Raw genomic sequence first — 19316 nt, 5'->3', positions numbered from 1 at the left:
CCCTTTGAGGGGCATTGATGCTACACCATTGGCTAAAAATAAACCTCAGTTTTGGACACAGTTAACCATGTGCATGGCGCCAGCCCATCAGGAAGATTGTCGTTTTCTGGTGTTGCATAATCTGCATGATGTTATTGTGCTGGGGTTTCCATGGTTACAGGTGCATAATCCGGTGTTGGATTGGAAATCTATGTCTGTGACTAGTTGGGGTTGTCAGAGGGTTCATGATGACGTTTCTTTGATGTCAATTTCCTCCTCCCCCTCTTCTGAAGTTCCTGGGGTTTTTGTCAGATTTCCAGGATGTTTTTGATGAGCCCAAGTCCAGTTCCCTTCCACCGCATAGGGACTGTGATTGTGCTATTGACTTGATTCCAGGCTGTAAGTTCCCTAAGGGCCGACTTTTCAACCTGTCTGTGCCAGAACATGCCGCCATGCGGAGTTATGTTAAGGAGTCTTTGGAGAAGGGGCATATTCGGCCATCTTCTTCTCCATTGGGAGCAGGTTTCTTTTTTGTTGCCAAGAAGGATGGCTCCTTGAGACCCTGTATTGATTATCGCCTCTTGAATAAGATCACGGTCAAATTCCAATACCCTTTGCCTTTGCTCTCTGATTTGTTTGAAAGGATTAAGGGTGCTAGTTGGTTTACTAAGATTGACCTTCGAGGGGCATATAATCTTGTTCGTATTAAGCAGGGTGATGAATGGAAAACTGCGTTCAATACGCCCGAGGGCCATTTTGAATATCTTGTGATGTCATTCGGACTCTCTAATGCTCCATCTGTGTTTCAGTCCTTCATGCATGATATATTTCGGAATTATCTTGATAAATTCATGATTGTATATTTGGATGATATTTTGATTTCTTCGGATGATTGGGAGTCTCATGTGAAACAAGTCAGGATGGTATTTCAGATCCTTCGTGATAATGCCTTGTTTGTGAAGGGGTCTAAGTGCCTCTTTGGAGTACAGAAGGTTTCTTTTTTGGGCTTCATTTTTTCTTCCTCATCTATAGAAATGGATCCGGTTAAGGTTCAGGCCATTCATGATTGGATCCAGCCCACTTCTGTGAAGAGCCTTCAGAAATTTTTGGGCTTTGCTAATTTTTATCGCCGTTTCATTGCCAACTTCTCCAGTGTGGTTAAACCCCTGACCGATTTGAAGAAGAAAGGCGCTGATGTGACGAATTGTTCCTCTGCAGCCGTTTCTGCCTTTCAGGAGCTTAAACGCCGATTTACTTCTGCCCCTGTGTTGCGTCAGCCGGATGTTTCTCTTCCTTTTCAGGTTGAGGTTGACGCTTCTGAGATTGGGGCAGGGGCCGTTTTGTCTCAGAGGAATTCTGATGGTTCCTTGATGAAACCGTGTGCCTTCTTCTCTCGAAAATTTTCGCCTGCGGAACGCAATTATGATGTCGGTAATCGTGAGTTGTTGGCTATGAAGTGGGCATTTGAGGAGTGGTGACATTGGCTTCAGGGGGCTAAACATCATATTGTGGTCTTGACCGATCATAAGAATTTGATTTACCTCGAGTCTGCCAAACGGCTGAATCCTAGACAGGCCCGATGGTCCCTGTTTTTCTCCCATTTTGATTTTGTTGTCTCGTATCTTCCGGGTTCTAAGAATGTTAAGGCTGATGCCCTCTCTAGGAGTTTTTTGCCTGATTCCCCTGGGGTCCTTGAGCCGGTCGGCATTCTGAAGGAGGGGGTGATTCTTTCTGCCATCTCCCCTGATTTACGACGGGTTCTTCAGGAATTTCAGGCTTATAAACCTGACCGCTGTCCAGTGGGGAAACTTTGTTCCTGATAGATGGACTAGCAAAGTGATTTCTGAGGTTCACTGTTCTGTGTTGGCTGGCCATCCTGGGATTTTTGGTACCAGAGATTTGGTTAGTAGGTCATTTTGGTGGCCTTCTTTGTCACAGGATGTGCGCTCCTTTGTGCAGTCCTGTGGGACTTGTGCGCGGGCCAAACCTTGCTGCTCACGCGCCAGTGGGTTGCTTTTGCCTTTGCCGGTCCCTGAGAGGCCTTGGACGCATATTTCTATGGATTTTATTTCAGATCTTCCGGTTTCCCAGAGGACGTCTGTTATCTGGGTGGTTTGTGACCGGTTTTCTAAGATGGTTCATTTGGTACCTTTGCCTAAGTTACCTTCCTCTTCTGAGTTGGTTCCGTTGTTTTTTCAGCATGTGGTTTGTTTGCATGGCATTCCGGAGAATATTGTGTCCGATAGAGGTTCCCAGTTTGTTTCCAGGTTTTGGCGGGCCTTTTGTGCTAGGCTGGGCATTGATTTGTCTTTTTCTTCCGCATTTCATCCTCAGACAAATGGCCAAACCGAGCGAACTAACCAGACTTTGGAAACTTATTTGAGATGCTTTGTGTCTGCCGATCAGGATGATTGGGTGGCTTTCTTGCCATTGGCCGAGTTTGCCCTTAATAATCGGGCTAGTTCTGCTACCTTGGTTTCACCTTTTTTTTGTAATTCTGGGTTTCATCCTCGTTTTTCTTCGGGGCAGGTTGAGCCTTCTGATTGTCCTGGGGTGGACTCTGTGGTTGACAGGTTGCAGCAAATTTGGGCTCATGTTGTGGACAATTTGGTCTTGTCTCAGGAGGAGGCTCAGCGTTTTGCTAACCGTCGGCGGCGTGTGGGTTCCCGGCTTTGGGTTGGGGATTTGGTCTGGTTGTCTTCCCGTCATGTTCCTATGAAGGTTTCTTCCCCTAAGTTCAAGCCTCGGTTTATTGGTCCTTATAGGATTTCTGAGATTATCAATCCAGTGTCTTTTCGTTTGGCCCTTCCAGCCTCTTTTTCCATCCACAATGTTTTTCATAGATCTTTGTTGCGGAAATATGTGGTACCCGTCATTCCCTCTGTTGATCCTCCTGCCCCGGTGTTGATTGATGGGGAGTTGGAGTATGTTGTTGAGAAGATCTTGGATTCTCGTTTTTCAAGGCGGAGGCTTCAGTATCTTGTCAAGTGGAAGGGTTATGGCCAGGAGGATAATTCTTGGGTTGTTGCCTCTGATGTTCATGCTGACGATTTGGTTCGTGCCTTCCATTTGGCTCGTCCTGATCGGCCTGGGGGCTCTGGTGAGGGTTCGGTGACCCCTCCTCAAGGGGGGGTACTGTTGTGAATTCTGTTCTTGGGCTCCCTCCGGTGGTTATAAGTGGTAGCGCTGCTGTCTGTCCTTCACAGCAATTATCAGGTGTGTCCACTCTGGACTGGGCTATTTAGTCTGGCCTCACCCTTTAGTCAGTGCCAGTTGTCCATTGTATTCTGGAGGATTCACATCCCTTCATGGTTTCTCCTGCTTCCTGGTCTTTTCACCAAGATAAGTTCTGCTTGTTTTGCAGCCCACATGTTGTGGGCCTCATTGTTCAGTGCATTTCATGTTTTTTCTTGTCCAGCTTAATCTGTGTAAGGATTTATGCAGTCAAGCTGGAATCTCTGGAGAGGCAGATATACCCTCCATATCTTTAGATAGATGTGGAGTTTTTGTATTTTCTGTGGTGGATATTTCCTAGTATTTTATTACTGACCGCATAGTTCTCTGTCCTATCTTTCCTATTTAGCTAGATTGGCCTCCTTTGCTAAATCCTGTTTTCAGCCTGTGTATGTTTTTTCCTCTCCTCTCACAGTCAATTTTTGTGGGGGGCTGCCTATCCTTTGGGAATTTTCTCTGAGGCGAGATAGTTTTCCCTTTTCTATCTATAGGGTTAATTAGTCCTCCGGCTGTGTCGAGGTGTCTAGGATCAGTAGGTACATCCCACGGCTACTTCTAGTTGCGGTGTTAGGTTCAGGGTCCACGGTCAGTATAGATACCACCTTCTCCAGAGTACATCCAATGCTACTCCTGGGCCACCAGATCATAACAGGAGAGCTATGCTCCTATTCTAATTATTAGGGCACTCTTCACAATTAGGTAAAACTGGTGGTCTGGATAGGAAGTTAGGCAGAAGCTGTCAGGCAGACAGAGAGGATGGAGGAACACCTAGCAGTTGCCAACAGAGTGGTCCCTCTGACAGAGGCCTAGACAGAAGGCCACGGAGCTGCCACTGCCCCACATGTGGCAGCATCCTAAGAAAGAGACACGAACAGCGAATTGTATTGTAGAGGGTGAAAAACGAAGTCATAGCAAAAGGAGAGGAAACCAGAAGGAGTTCTGCCCTGCAAAAGGCTGCCTCCGTTCTGAGGCGCAGGATCCGGTAGCCGGAACACCGAGGGAGCAATCGTCTCAATGCCTTGCTCCAGAGACCGGCAGTACAGATAATTCCATGTTACCTGCCCGACCTATACCCAGGATGCACGGTGGCAACTTGTGGGAGCTGGGGCGTGCTAGAGTCCCTGTAAAAAGCCTCAGGCCATCAGTCATATGGGTTGTTCCTATCCATCTGGGGGACAGAGAGAAAGACATAACATCTAGAACAACTACAACAGTTGTGAGGACCTTATGAGAAGCTCAGCAGTAAGGTACTACAACATCCAGGCGCTAGAGGAAGGCTACTGATTTCCACCTGGATAAGGGGACTTTGGATTTGCCTTCAGACCGGCTGGACTCTGCCTGCCCTGTGATCTGGTGCTCTGGACTGTGGATGCTGAAGCTTTCAGTAAAAAGGTAAAGAGACTGCAACCTTGTGTCCTCATTCTTCACTGCGCCTTTCACCATCCAGCACCTACACACTGGGAAGCCCTGGGGTTACACTTCACCTGTGGGAAGGTATACCATCTAGCTGTAATAACATCACCCCAGCGGACCCCTTAAAGCAGCGTTGGTCACCCTGACCGAATACCACAGGTGGCATCACAAACATTTCCCCTTTAAAGACCTTTCCCCCTTTTACAATGGATGTCCCTAGGGCCACAGACCGGGTCAGCCACCGTGACATTCCCCTTGTGAACCGAAGGACTGGTGCCGAGTACCCCATTGCCCTACTGGGGCGATCCAGATACATAGATAGATAGACAGATAGATAGACAGATAGATAGATAGCTCAGTGTTGTGTATGTGGAGCGGCCCCAGACGCAGGACGGCGGGGTACTCGGTACCGGGTCTATCGGTTCTGAGGATGTCACGGTGGCCTGAGCCGGTCCGTGGTCCTGCTAAGGGGCGCCCAATAAAAGGTGTAGATGGTGGTGTAGGTCGCAGTAAATAACGAGGACACAGGGTTGCAGTCTCTTTACCTCTTTACTGAAGGCTTCGGCATCCGCAATCCAGAGCACTGCTAACAGGGCTGGCTGAGACCGGCCGGTCCGAAGGCACATCCAGAGTTCCCTTTACAGGTGGAAATCAGTGTCCTTCCTACCAGCGCCTGTGTGTTGTAGTACCTCCCTGCTGAGCAGCGCCTCCTGGAGATTAAGGGCATAGTCCCGTAAGCTATCCTGCGGCCTCTGTTTGCACCCACAGAACGTCAACTTAATTTCTGTAGCGGTGCGGGTGTCAAAGGTGGCTTTAAGCTTTGCAAAGACTTGCTGCGCAGTTCCCTTATCCGCAGCGGGCCAGGACTTCACTTCTCTCAGAGCCGCCCCAAAGAGTTGGCCGGTTATCATATGAGCTTTATGAGGCTCTGTCAAGGGATAGAACTCGAGCAGGCTGCAGATCCCCTCTTTAAAGTCAGTTAATGTATGTGATTCTCCAGAGTATCGCGGGAGCCAGGCTGCTCCAGGTAGATACGGCATGGAGAAGGGCATTATGGCTGTTGTAGCCGCGGCAGTATCCGGCTGGCTGATGGGGGCGGCAAGCTCTGCGGCGACCGGCGGTGGTACAAGGCCCGCGGCTGCATCTACTGTGGGGACCGGAGGTGCCCCTGGGTCTGCGGCTACGACCGCTGCCTCTGCTCCTCCCGAATCAGACATGGCCGTTCCTCCCCCCTGCTAACCTGCTGAGAGTCGGGGTTCCTCTTCCGGAATCGGCACTTCACCGCGTCTTCTTGTTCCGCGCTCTTTTTGGCCGGCTCCGCCCAAGAAGCTATGGCTCCTCCCCTCGTGCGCGGCGATGGCGGATTTTGGCGGCAAATGGCAATACATAGTCTTTGCAATAAATCACGGTCCAAGCACAATTCAATCACAGTTCCAAGGCACACATGACCTGATTCTTCAGGCTTAAGTAGATCCTGTTCGTGACGCCAAGTTGGAGCGGCCCCCAGACGCAGGACGGCGGGTTACTCGGTACCGGGTCTATCGGTTCTGAGGATGTCACGGTGGCCTGACCCGGTCCATGGTCCTGCTAAGGGGCGCCCAATAAAAGGTGTAGGTGGTGGTGTAGGTCACAGTAAATAATGAGGACACAGGGTTGCAGTCTCTTTACCTCTTTACTGAAGGCTTCGGCATCCACAATCCAGAGCACTGCTAACAGGGCTGGCTGAGACCAGCCGGTCCGAAGGCACATCCAGAGTTCCCTTTACAGGTGGAAATCAGTGTCCTTCCTACCAGCGCCTGTGTGTTGTAGTACCTCCCTGCTGAGCACCACGGGATAGTCCTCACAACTGTCGTGTATGTTTCTGTTTTTTCTCTCCGTCCCCCAGATGATATGGATAGGACGCACCCTTATGATGGGGTAGGCCTGGAGTTATTTTATAGGGACCCTAGAGACACCCCTCTCCCACCATTGCCTCCGTTGTCTTCGTTAGGTGTAAAGGTGAGACAGCCAACCTAAAGTTAACTGCCCGGCCGTAGTTCAAAGTAATGCGTGAAGTCTCTTACTTTCTCAGCGTTCCGACCGCCGGCTACGCGCCTCAGATGGATGTTGCTGATCTTGAGGCACGACTCCTTCTGGTTCTATGTCCGTTGTGCTGTGATCCCGTTTCTTACTTCTCCACAATATGCTTCGCTTCTTGTCCTTTCTTAGGAGTCTGCCGCTATAAGGTACAGGCACGGCTCCGTAACGACCTGTCCTTTTCTAGGCCTCTGTCAGGATCCCACCCCTGACAGGTCCTCTCTCGAGCTCTTCCCAGCTACTTTCTTCCTAACTTCCTATCCCACCCCCAGTTTTACCCAAGTGTGAGGAGTGGCCTAGTAGATAGGGCCTTTTGCTCCCCCTGGCGGCAGGAGTGTGAAGTGTAATGTGTGTCTGTGATACCTGGTTAGGTGAACTCCTTTAGTGCCATCAGACATACCATCACTCCCCTTAGTGGCGGAGCGACAGTACTGCAACGACCAGGACTCTTGGGCGCTGCACATGGATCTAAAATTTTCATTGTATTTACGCTATGGATGACTATAGAAAAGTCTGTATTTTACTATAGATAGATTAATAGCATAAATAATAGATATACAGTATACATGAGAGATAGCTAGATAACTAGATAGATAAAATAGTTAGATTGATAGATAGATAGATAGATAGATAGATAGATAGATAGATAGATAGATAGATAGATATAATAGATAGATGATCGAATAGATAAATAGATAATTGATAGAGATAGATAGATAGATAGATAGATAGATAGATAGATAGATAGATAGATAGATATGGGATAGATAGTTAGCTATAATAGATAGATCGATAGATGGATATGGGATAGATAGTTAGATAGATAGATATAATAGATAGATGATCTAATAGATAAATAATTGATAGATATAGATAATAGATATAGTAGATAGGTAGATAGATAGATGGACAGATAGTTAGATATGGGATAGATAGATAGATAGATAGATAGATATAATAGATAGGTAGATAGATGGATATGGGATAGATAGATAGATAGTTAGATAGCTCAGTGTTGTGTATGGATCTAAAATTTACATTGTATTTACACTATGGATGATTATAGAAAAGTCCATGTTTTTCACTTAGTTGGAGCTGAAGTGCTGCCATTTCTTTCCTGGATTATACATTTTTGGACAATTTGACTTTTGCCTTAGGACGTGCACCTACATTTTTGTACCAATGCTGCTCTGATTTCATTTGCAGATAGATAGATCAATGTTACAGATGACACAGATTTAGCTTATATTATAACACATTTACCTTTGATTTCACTCTGTGTGTCTTTATTAGAGCAGGTTAACGGCTTTTTTTCCCATTCTGAATTGGTGAGGGTCAGAAAACTGCTCATTAAAAGAGGTGATTGATTGTCTTTTATTGACTTTGAATCTTTACTAAGTCCTTCACTCCAGTATATCTTTTCAGGAAGTGGTATAGCATCTTTAAGAAGGCAACCAACAGTTATTTTTTGTTTTTCCTTCAGTTCGTCACAGCATGGGATCAATGGCAGTAGTATACCATTACTTTCTATCCCTACAGAAGAAAATAAAATATCACTTAGCAAGGTCCAAGATGTTTTTTGTAAGCACCTTTTGAGTTAAAATGATTGTGTGGTACGTTTATATTGATTGCCTTATATTAGGATAGGTAATAAATATCAGTGGGGATGTGACATCAGGCATTTGTCAATCTGCCATTCCCGATGCGATCGGCTGCTGGATGTGCTCCCTTGCAAAGTGGAACAGCACAGTTCCATCAACCGTATGATGGCCACAGCGAGATACTACAGATGCACCCTTATTTATTTGAATATCGGGGTATGAACAGTACCCAGTTGTCGCCACTATACAGTTAACGGAGCTCTGCAACTAAGTATGTCCCACCGCCAGCACGGGAAACAGTTAATTGGTGGGGGTGCCAGGTGTTGCACCCCCACAGATCTGATATTGATGAGCACCGGAAAACCCTTTTAAACAGAAGCTTTTCTCCCATGCAGTTACATTGCAATGAAATTAACACAAGGTTTATGGAACCATCTTACCCTTTACCTTCATTTGTTCATACTCCTTTAGTGTTATAAAAGGTTTATATCATAAAAATATGTGATCATTTATTATGTCACATTCAAAACCAATAAAACAATGTGAAAAAGTTACTCAGAACATAATAAAAGCAATAAAGTGCAAAATGTGATTATTGATCATTGCCTGTTGATAGAGGGCTTGTTCAGATGACCTTATTTTACATACGTGTGCTGTCCATGTTAGAATTGCATAGCACATGGATAGAACCCAGACCAATGTTATATCATAGGGATGAACAGATGGCAATTTGTTCACACAGACCGAGTTTCCAGGGGGGAAAAGTTGCAGCATGCACTAGTCTTTTCCATATTTTGGATGAGACTCATCCATTCAAGTCTATGGATGCACAAAAAATGTATTCCCATATGGATCATCCGTATAGCATACGATTTTTTTTATACATTGCAATAATTATTTATGTAGGAAACTGTATTTATTCTTGCCAATTTTTTTCAATGCCAATCTGTAAAAAAAACAAGTGCCATACACTTGTAAATAAACAATGGATGATACACAGATGGCATATGGATGGAATAAAGATTACAATATGGGTGAAAACTGGCCAATTTTCATACGCTCATGAGAACCAGGCCTGAGGGCTCATTCAGATGTTTGATTTTCATGTATGAATCTGCTCTTCTTTTTCTCGCATAGCACTCGCACTTGTGATAGTCTATGGGGCCCTTCACATGTTCATGAATTTCTTCACTTCTCCACATACAAGATAAGCGAACGATTCTTGGACCACACTCTGATCAAACTCTGATCAAGGACTTATCAGAATAATCGGTCCATTTTTCTCGTATTTGGAAAAATCAGACGAGTGAATGAGCCCTAAGGCCACATTTCCATCTGCAAGAATTTTACAATCTGTTTTTTCATATAAAAAAAAATTCAACGCTTCTATCAGCTGAAAAGAGACCACAAGGTTATACAAGGGTTGCATCCAAGTGGCATTTCTTCACCCATTCATTGGAATGAGTGACTTTGATCCCTAATCGAATCAAAAGTTGATGTCTGCAACCTTTTTTTTGTGTCTCATTGGCTTGGAAAAAAATGTATTTCTGAACCAATGAATTGAAATTAACGTGTCTATGTCCTGTTCGTTAAAAAAATGGACAGAATACGTACAACAAAAACTGGCATATTAATGAGCCCTAAAATGGATTGTCACAAACATTTAATAAAAGGATTAAATAAGAAGGTATTTTATAATAAATATTACATTACCTGTTCACATTGATGATCAGATAAGGTCAACACATGCTAAAGATGTACATTTTGTTTAGGCATACAACAACTATGAGGTTTTAAAGCTGAAACTCTTTCAGGAAATGACAGCTTTTTTTTTTTATCCAGAAGCGTTTTTGTTAATGTTTCTTTATTAGTGGCTTAGAAAAATGTTTCTTTCTGGCATTCTGTGAGCATTTTTTGGACTGTTTTCTGAAGTCTTTTGACATTCATAAAACAATGTAGTAAAATGCTAGTGTTTTAAATATTAATGTTGACAAAACGCTCCAAAAAATTCCCAGATGTATTCCGGATATATTTTAAAGAGGTTGTCCCTATGATTGGTAGGGGTCCGACACCCAGCACCCCTGCTGATCAGCTGTTCTAGTTGTCGGTGGCCGTCAACTGGAACTTCTCAATTGTGCAGTTTTCCATCTTCTGATAGTTGCAGCGACAGGCTATTGCACATGTGCCTCCTACATCCACCGACACAGAGAAAAGCTGATTGGCAGGGGGATCAGGTGTTAGATCCCAACCGATCAGACATTGAGGACCTCTCTTAAGGATAGGTCATCAATGATAAAGTAGTGGGCAACCTCTTTAAGACTTCTCTTTCACATATAATGTAGAATGAAGCAACATCTTCCAAATGGAAAACACTGGAAGAATGATCAGCGCACTTCTTTTAACCACTTGACATCTTTGGAAACCTGAAGGGGAGAGGTGGTTAAAAGATGCTCAAAATCCTGAACATATGTGAAGCAAGTTGTTTTTACAGGGAAATTAATAGGACGATTCTCCAAGGGATTTTCAAGGTGGCCTGCTCAAAAAAAGATTCTGTGAGCATACCCTTTGGTCACTTTCACACCTATAGAAGATATCTTAGCTCAACTATGCAGTACAGTAAAAAGGACCTGTTGGCTCTTCGGCATATTGTTGTAAAGAGAATCTTCCAGCTCTCCTGCATGGTGTAATAAAAATGATCTTTCAGCTCTCCTGTGTGGTGTAATAAAAAGGATCTGCCAGCTTTCCTATGTGGTGTAATAAAGAGGATCTTTCAGCTCTCCTGTGTGGTGTAATAAAAAGGATCTGCCAGCTCTCCTGCATGGTGCAATAAAAAGGATCTTCCAGCTCTCCTGTCTGATGTAATAAAAATGATCTTTCAGCTCTCCTGTGTGGTGTATTAAAGAGGATCTTCCAGCTCTCCTGCATGGTGTAATATAGTGGATCTTCCAGTTCTCATGTGTGGTGTAATAAAGTGGATCTTCCAGCTCTCATGTGTGGCGTAAGTATGTGGATCTTCCAACTTTCCTGTGTTGTGTAATAAAGAGTATCTTCCAGCTCTCCTGTGTGGCATAGCAGACAGAAATTATCAGCTCTCACAGGGCATAGTAAAGAGGACCTATTTGCTCTCCTATGCAGTGAGAAAAAACTACAAACAAACTTTACACTGAATATGTGTTTTTTGTTTCTTGAATTATGAAAAAGCATGGCATGCTACACTTTCTAATTCTATGAAAAAATAGCACATCAAATGTAAAGCTGCTCAAACTCAATCACAGGTACAGGACATCAGTCCTTTTGTGGAGTAGTAAAGATCAACTGTCAGCTTTTCTGTACTGTGCAGTATAGAGGATCTGTCGGCTCTCTTGTCAGTGTGGAACAGAGGCTCTATCATCTTTCCAGTATGATGCAGCAGAGAGGCTCTGTCAGTTCTAAAGTGGGGTGCAGAATAGAGGATTTGTCTTCTCTCTTGGACGGTGCAGTAAAGAGGTTCTGTCAGCTCTCTGTGGGGTGTAGCATAGAAGTTCTGTTGGTTCTTCTGTGTGGTGCAGTAGAGAGGCTCTGTCACCTCTTGTGTTGAACTACAGAGACTCCTGTGCTGTGTAGTACAGAGGCTCTGTCAGCTCTCCTTCCTTGTGCAGTACAGAGGATCTATCAGCTCTCCTTGGTGGTGCAGTACAGAGGCTCTGTCAGCTCTCCTTCGTGGTGCAGTAGAGGATCTGTCAGCTCTCCTATGTAGTGCAGTACAGAGGCTCTCTCAGCTCTTCTGTGCGATGAAGTAGAAAGGCTATGTCAGCTTTCTTGTGTTGTGCAGTAAAGAGGTTCTCTCTACTCTCCTATGCTGTGCAGTACAGAGGCTGTGTTAATGTGGCGCCCCAGGATCCTGGTCGTCACAGTAGCATTGCTTTCCTCACGGGGAGAGTGATGTTATGCTTGAAGGCAAGAAGGGATAACTGTAACCAGGTAACCACAAGCATGCAACACATTCACACTCCAGGCTACCAGGGGGAGTTTTTGATCCTATTTATTGGTGACTCCCCATATATATGATAGTCTATAGGGAAAGTTAGTCAGTTCTTGCCAGGAAACAGACCGGATCAGTCTCCCGGCAGGAGAGGGTTTACGGAGAGACATTCAGAAAGCCGAACACATTGCAGTGAACATGCAGGAGAGCAAAGCACAGGAGAGGATACCAGGGGGGGACCAGCCCCGAGCAGGCTGCCTCCTTCTGAGGCGCAGAAACCAGTAGCCTGAACACCGAGGATCGTAAGGCCCTCCACGACTTACATCAGAGACTGGCAGGACAGCTGAACTCCACGTTACCTGTCCGCCTTAGTACCCAGGAGGCACGGTGACACCCTTAGAGGCTGGGGCGTGCTAGAGTCCCTATAAACCGCCTCAAGTCACCAGTCATACAGGTCATGTCCTATCCTATATGAGGGACAGAGAGAACAATATATCACCTGTGAGGGCCTTATTTGAAGCCATAGGCCGTAAAGGACTACAACACCACAGCGCTAGAGGAAGGCTTTGATTTCCACCTGGGTAAGGGGACTCCTAACTTGCCTCCAAGCCGGCCGGACCCTGCCTGCCCTGTGATCTGGCGCCGTGGACTGTGGCTGACTGAAGACTTCAGTAAACAAGGTAAAGAGACTGCAAACCTGTGTCCTCATTCTTTACTGCGCCATTCACCATCTTCCATCTACACACCCGGAGCCCTGGGGATTTACTTTACCTGTGGGAAGTTATACCAATTTAGCTGCCATAACATCACCCCAGAGGACCACTTAAAGCAGCGTCGGTTCCCACTGACCGAATACCACAGGTGGCGTCACGAACATAAACTTTATTCCTTTTAAAGACCTTTCCCTTTTACATGAGCGCCCAGGGCCGCGGACCGGGTCGCCACCGTGACATCCCCCTGTGAACTCAGGACCCGGTACCCAGGCCCAGGCAGGGCGACTCATTAACTCTCCTTTGAGTTGCACTACAAAGGTTTTATCAGCTCTCCTGTGTGGTGCAGTAGAGAGGATCTGTCTGCTCTCCAGTACAGTGGTCCATTTCAGGGGTCGACTCATTAAGCCTGGCTTTGCACATGTAAGAAGTGTGGACAATGACTCGAGTTCCTATCCCTGAAGAAACCAATCGTGTTTTGTGAATAAGTGCTATACGTCTAGGGTTGAGCGAAACGGATCGGTCATTTTCATAAGTCGCCGACTTTTGGCAAAGTCGGGTTTCATGAAACCCGACCCGATCCCAGCGTGGGATCGGCCATGCGGTACACGATCTTTGTGCCAAAGTCGCGTTTCCTATGACGCTTAAAGCGCCATTTCTCAGCCAATGAAGGTGCACGCAGAGTGTGGGCAGCGTGATGACATGGGTCCTGGTCCCCACTATCTTAGAGAAGGGCATGGCAGTGATTGGCTTGCTTTCTGCGGCATCACAGGGGCTATAAAAGGGCGTTTCCGCTTCGTCAGAAGCAGGGATAGCGTTAGGCAGGGTAAATTAAGCCCCAAACCGCTTGTGCTGTAGCGATTTCCACTGTCCAACACCACCTTTTCTTTTTGGGACAGTGGAGGCTCGATTTCTGTGCAACAGCTCTGTAGGTTATAAGGCTCCCTGATAGCTGCGTTGCTGTGTGTACGCCGCTGTGCAAACCAACTGCTTTTTTCAAAGCACAAATCCTGTTGCTCCTTCCTTTCTGCACAGCTATCTTGTTTGTTTGTCCACACTTTTGACTTTTGTGTGCAGCAGTCCTTTTTATTGCTGCCTGACATACTTTTCTGATATAACTGTAGGGAGATAGTAATTGTAGTACAGTCCCTTTTTTTTTTTTTTTTTGTTATATCTCTTCAAGCCACTTTTTGCCACAGAAAATATACTCTAATACAGTGGCCCCGTTTTATTCACAATTCTCCCAGAAAAAAAAATAAAAGTGGGAGATTAAGATTGTCAAATCTGCATTAGTGCCAGTCCTGTGTGTGGCATCTTTTTTTGTATTTTCTGCCACAGAAAACCTACTGTGTAACAGTGGGCCTGATTTCCTCACAATTCTCCCAGAAAAAATAAAATAAAATTGGGAGATTAAGATTGGTAAATCTGCATTAGTGCCAGTCCTGTGTGTGGCATCTTTTTTTGTATTTTCTGCCACAGAAAACCTACTGTGTAACAGTGGGCCTGATTTCTTCACAATTCTCCCAGAAAAAAAAAATAAAAGTGGGAGATTAAGATAGGCAAATCTGCATTAGTGCCAGTCCTGTGTGTGTAATACAGTGGGCCTGATTTTTCCCTGCATTCTCCCACACATAAAGAGGGTCATTTCTATTGCCAGTGTGTGCATCTGCGTCACTCCTGTTAGTGCCATATCTGCCAGCCTCTTTCTGCCAATCAAACTGTCTACTGTAATACAGTGGGCCTGATTTTTCCCTGCATTCTCCCACACATAAATAGGGACATTTTTATTGCCAGTGTGTTTATCTGCGTCACTCCTGTTAGTGCCATATCTGCCAGCCTCTTTCTGCCAATCAAACAGTGTAGTGTAATACAGTGGGCCTGAATTTTCCCTGCATTCTCCCACACAAAAAAAGTTACATTTCTATTGCCAGTGTGTGCATCTGCGTCAGTCCTGTCAGTGTCATATCTACCAGCCTCTTTCTGCCAATCAAACAGTGTAGTGTAATACAGTGGGCCTGATTTTTCACTGCATTCTCCCACACATAAAGAGGGACATTTCTATTGCCAGTGTGTTTATCTGCATCACTCCTGTTAGTGCCATATCTGCCAGCCACTTTCTGCCAATCAAACAGTGTAGTGTAATACAGTGGGCCTGATTTTTCACTGCATTCTCCCACACATAAAGAGGGACATTTCTATTGCCAGTGTGTTTATCTGCATCACTCCTGTTAGTGCCATATCTGCCAGCCACTTTCTGCCAATCAAACAGTTTAGTGTAATACAGTGGGCTGGATTTTTCACTGCATTCTCCCACACATAAAGAGGGACATTTCTATTGCCAGTGTTTTTATCTGCGTCACTCCTGTTTGTGCCATATCTGCCAGCCTCTTTCTGCTAATCAAACTGTGTTGTGTAATACAGTGGGCCTGATTTTTCCCTGGATTCTCCCACACATAAAGAGGGTCATTTCTATTGCCAGTGTGTGCATCTGCGTCAGTCCGGTTAGTGCCATATCTGCCAGCCTCTTTCTGCCAATCAAACAGTGTAGTGTAATTCCGTGTGCCTGATTTTTCACTGCATTCTCCCACCCCAAAAAAGAGGGACATTTCTATTGCCAGTGTTTTTATCTGCGTCACTCCTGTTAGTGCCATATCTACCAGCCTCTTTCTGCTAATCAAACTGTGTTGTGTAATACAGTGTGCCTGATTTTTCACTGCATTCTCCCACCCCAAAAAAGAGGGACATTTCTATTGCCAGTGTTTTTATCTGCGTCACTCCTGTTAGTGCCATATCTACCAGCCTCTTTCTGCCAATTAAACAGTGTAGTGTAATACAGTGGGCCTGATGTTTCCCTGCATTCTCCCACTCAAAAAAAGTTAAATTTCTATTGCCAGTGTGTGCATTTGCGTAAGTCCTGTCAGTGTCATATCTGCCAGCCTCTTTCTGGTAATCAAACTGTGTTGTGTAATACAGTGGGCCTGATTTTTCCCTGCATTCTCCCACACATAAAGAGGGACATTTCTATTGCCAGTGTGTGCATCTGCGTCAGTCCTGTTAGTGCCATATCTGCCAGCCTCTTTCTGCCAATCAAACAGTGTAGTGTAATACAGTGGGCCTGATTTTGCACTGCATTCTCCCACACAAAAAAGGGACATTTCTATTGCCAGTGTGTGCATCTGCGGCAGTCCTGTCAGTGTCATATCTGCCAGCCTCTTTCTGCCAATCAAACAGTGTAGTCTAATACAGTGTGCCTGATTTTTCACTGCATTCTCCAACACATAAAGAGGGACATTTCTATTGCCAGTGTTTTTATCTGCGTCACTCCTGTTAGTGCCATATCTGCCAGCCTCTTTCTGCTAATCAAACTGTGTTGTGTAATACAATGGGCCTGATTTTTCACTGCATTCTCCCACCCATAAAGAGGGACATTTCTATTGTTAGTGTGTGCATCTGCGTCAGTCCTGTTAGTGCCATATCTGCCAGCCTCTTTCTGCCAATCAAACTGTCTACTGTAATACAGTGGGCCTGATTTTTCTCTGCATTCTCCCACACATAAAGAGGGACATTTTTATTGCCAGTGTGTTTATCTGCGTCACTCCTGTTAGTGCCATATCTGCCAGCCTCTTTCTGCCAATCAAACAGTGTAGTGTAATACAGTGGGCCTGATTTTTCCCTGCATTCTCCCACACATAAAAAGGTACATTTCTATTGCCAGTGTGTGCATCTGCGGCAGTCCTGTCAGTGTCATTTCTGCCAGCCTCTTTCTGCCAATCAAACTGTCTAGTGTAATACAGTGGGCCTGATTTTTCCCTGCATTCTCGCACACATAAAAAAGGGAGATTTACATTCACAACAAGTTCACGCACACCTTGTACCTGGTTTTACAGGACCACATAACGGTTGTTAGTTTGGTAACATTTTTGCAAGAATGAGGAAGTCTGGTGGAAGAGGTCGTGGCCGTGGGCTTTCATTGCCAGCTGGTAATGATGGTATTGGTGGTGGTCGTGGAGCATCAGGTGGTCATGGGAAAAGCAATATAGCCCCTAAGTCTCGAGTTGTTGAGCTAGAGTCATTGTCTGGCTACACAAGGCCTCGAAGGCTCCCTTTTCTGGGAGTAGGAAAACCGCTTTTGAAGCCGGAGCAGCAGGAACAAGTATTGGCTTTCATTGCTGATTCTGCCTCTAGCTCTTTCGCCTCCTCAGAAAGTGCCAAATGTCAGAGCTGTGCGTCGTCAGTGGATGCTCCCGGTCAGGAACAAGTCGCTTCCTTTTGTCCTTCACCCAGAACAACAGTGAAGGATGCGTCAGGCGACACAACTGGTTACTCCATGGAGCTCTTTACACATACCGTGCCTGGGTTACAAAGGGAAATTGTTAACAGGCCATGCCCATTACAAGATGAATCGGACATGGAGTGCACAGATGCACAGCCACAGCCAGATTATTATGCTGTTCCTTTGACTCAGATCAGAACATTGCCCTCGCAGTGTACTGATCCTGAATCTGACCCCGATGAGACTATGGAGCCCCGTCACGAACGCTATAGCACCGGCTTACACGGTGACCCAGAGGAAGGTGTACAGGACATAGAAGAGGAGGTCATAGATGACCCAGTTGTTGACCCCGATTGGCAGCCATTGGGGGAACAGGGTGCAGGCGGCAGTAGCTCTGAAGCGGAGGAGGAGGAGCCACAGCAGGCATCAACATCACAACAGGTTCCATCTGGCAGGCCAGTATCTGGCCAAAAACGTGCGGCAGAACCAAAACCAGTTGTAGGACAGCGTGGCCGTACAGTTAAAGTAGCTCAGTGTGCAATGCCTGAAAAGGTATCCGATAGTAGGAACAGTGCAGTCTGGCATTATTTTAACCAAGATCCCAATGATCAGTGCAAAGTCATCTGTAAGAAATGCTCAAGGACCTTCAGCAGAGGTCAGAATGTTAAAAATCTAAATACAAGTTGCATGCGTAGACATTTAACCACCATGCACTTGCAAGCCTGGACAAACTACCAAACGTCCCTTAACGTTGTAGCACCCTCTCACAATGAAGCTAGTCAGCAACGCGACATCCCTTCCCTCACTGTAAGCCCACCGTTTACCACACCACCTGCAGGTAATGTGGCTGTTTCGTCGCAAGGCCAAAGCAGTCATGGAATCACCATGATCGTGGTAGCAAAAACTGTATGTAGGGCACCATCAAGAATACCATCACCAACCCTCTCTCAGTCACCCATGTCCACCGGCACCCCCGCTAGTTCCACCCTATGCAGCTCTCCAGTCCAGCTCACCCTACATGAGATTCTCGTTAGGAAAAGGAAGTACTCATCCTCGCATCCGCATACACAGGGTTTGAACGCCCACATTGCTAGACTAATCTCGTTAGAGATGATGCCCTACCGGTTAGTTGAAAGCGAAGCTTTCAAAGCCCTGATGGACTATGCTGTACCACGCTACGAGCTACCCAGTCGACACTTTTTTCCCAGAAAAGCCATCCCAGCCCTCCACCAGCATGTAAAAGACCACATTGTCCATGCGCTCAGGCAATCTGTCAGTAGAAAGGTGCACCTGACAACAGATGCATGGACCAGTAGGCATGGCCAGGGACGTTACGTCTCCATCATGGCACACTGGGTTAATGTGGTGGATGCAGGGTCCACAGGGGACAGTAATATTGGGACAGTTCTGCCTAGCCCACGGTCTAGGAAACAGTTGGCTGTAGGCGTTCGTCGCCCCTCCTCCTCCTCGTCCTCCAGCAGAAGCGAGAGCTCGTCCACAGACCGAAGTCACACGACCACTCCATCTGCAGTTGCCACTGTAGCACACGAGGTGTCCAATTATGGAACAGCTAGTGGCAAGCGTCAGCAGGCTGTATTGGCAATGGAGTGTTTGGGCGACAACAGACACACCGCGGAAGTTCTGTCCGAGTTCTTGCAGCAAGAAACTCAGTCATGGCTGGGCACTGTACATCTTGAGGCAGGCAAGGTAGTGAATGATAACAGAAGGAATTTTATGGCTGCCATAGCCCTTTCACAACTGAAACACATTCCTTGCCTGGCTCACACCTTAAACCTGGTGGTGCAGTGCTTCCTGAAAAGTTATCCGGGGTTACCCGACCTGCTGCTGAAAGTGCGCAGACTTTGCTCTCACATCCGCCGTTCACCCGTACACTCCAGCCGTATGCAGAACCATCAGCGGTCTTTGAACCTTCCCCAACATCGCCTAATCATCGACGTTGCAACAAGGTGGAACTCCACACTGCACATGCTTCATAGACTGTGCGAACAGAGGCGTGCTGTTATGTATTTGTGGGAGGATACACATACACGGGCAGGCAGTTGGATGGC

The 19316-nt window shown here is 46.0% G+C and overlaps 1 protein-coding gene and 1 gene segment (V, D, J or C); both read right to left on the bottom strand.

The window, feature by feature from the left end:
- The window catches only part of LOC143793987 (uncharacterized), a 111817-nt gene extending 103586 nt beyond the window's left edge, over nt 1-8231 (bottom strand). For both annotated transcript variants that reach the window (XM_077280902.1, XM_077280903.1), the window contains exon 1: nt 7966-8231. In XM_077280902.1, coding sequence (XP_077137017.1) covers nt 7966-8053 — 88 coding nt within the window. In that variant the 5' untranslated portion in view covers nt 8054-8231. The remainder of the gene's footprint in view (nt 1-7965) is intronic.
- LOC143817389 (immunoglobulin gamma-1 heavy chain-like) overlaps nt 1-19316 on the bottom strand; it is a 768241-nt gene that overhangs the window by 211688 nt on the left and 537237 nt on the right.

Source organism: Ranitomeya variabilis, chromosome 1, assembly GCF_051348905.1.
Source record: "Ranitomeya variabilis isolate aRanVar5 chromosome 1, aRanVar5.hap1, whole genome shotgun sequence".
Classification (NCBI taxonomy): Eukaryota; Metazoa; Chordata; class Amphibia; order Anura; family Dendrobatidae; genus Ranitomeya; species Ranitomeya variabilis.
The sequence above is the reverse complement of the archived record's forward strand: the minus strand, read 5'-3'. Positions and strand labels throughout refer to the sequence as shown.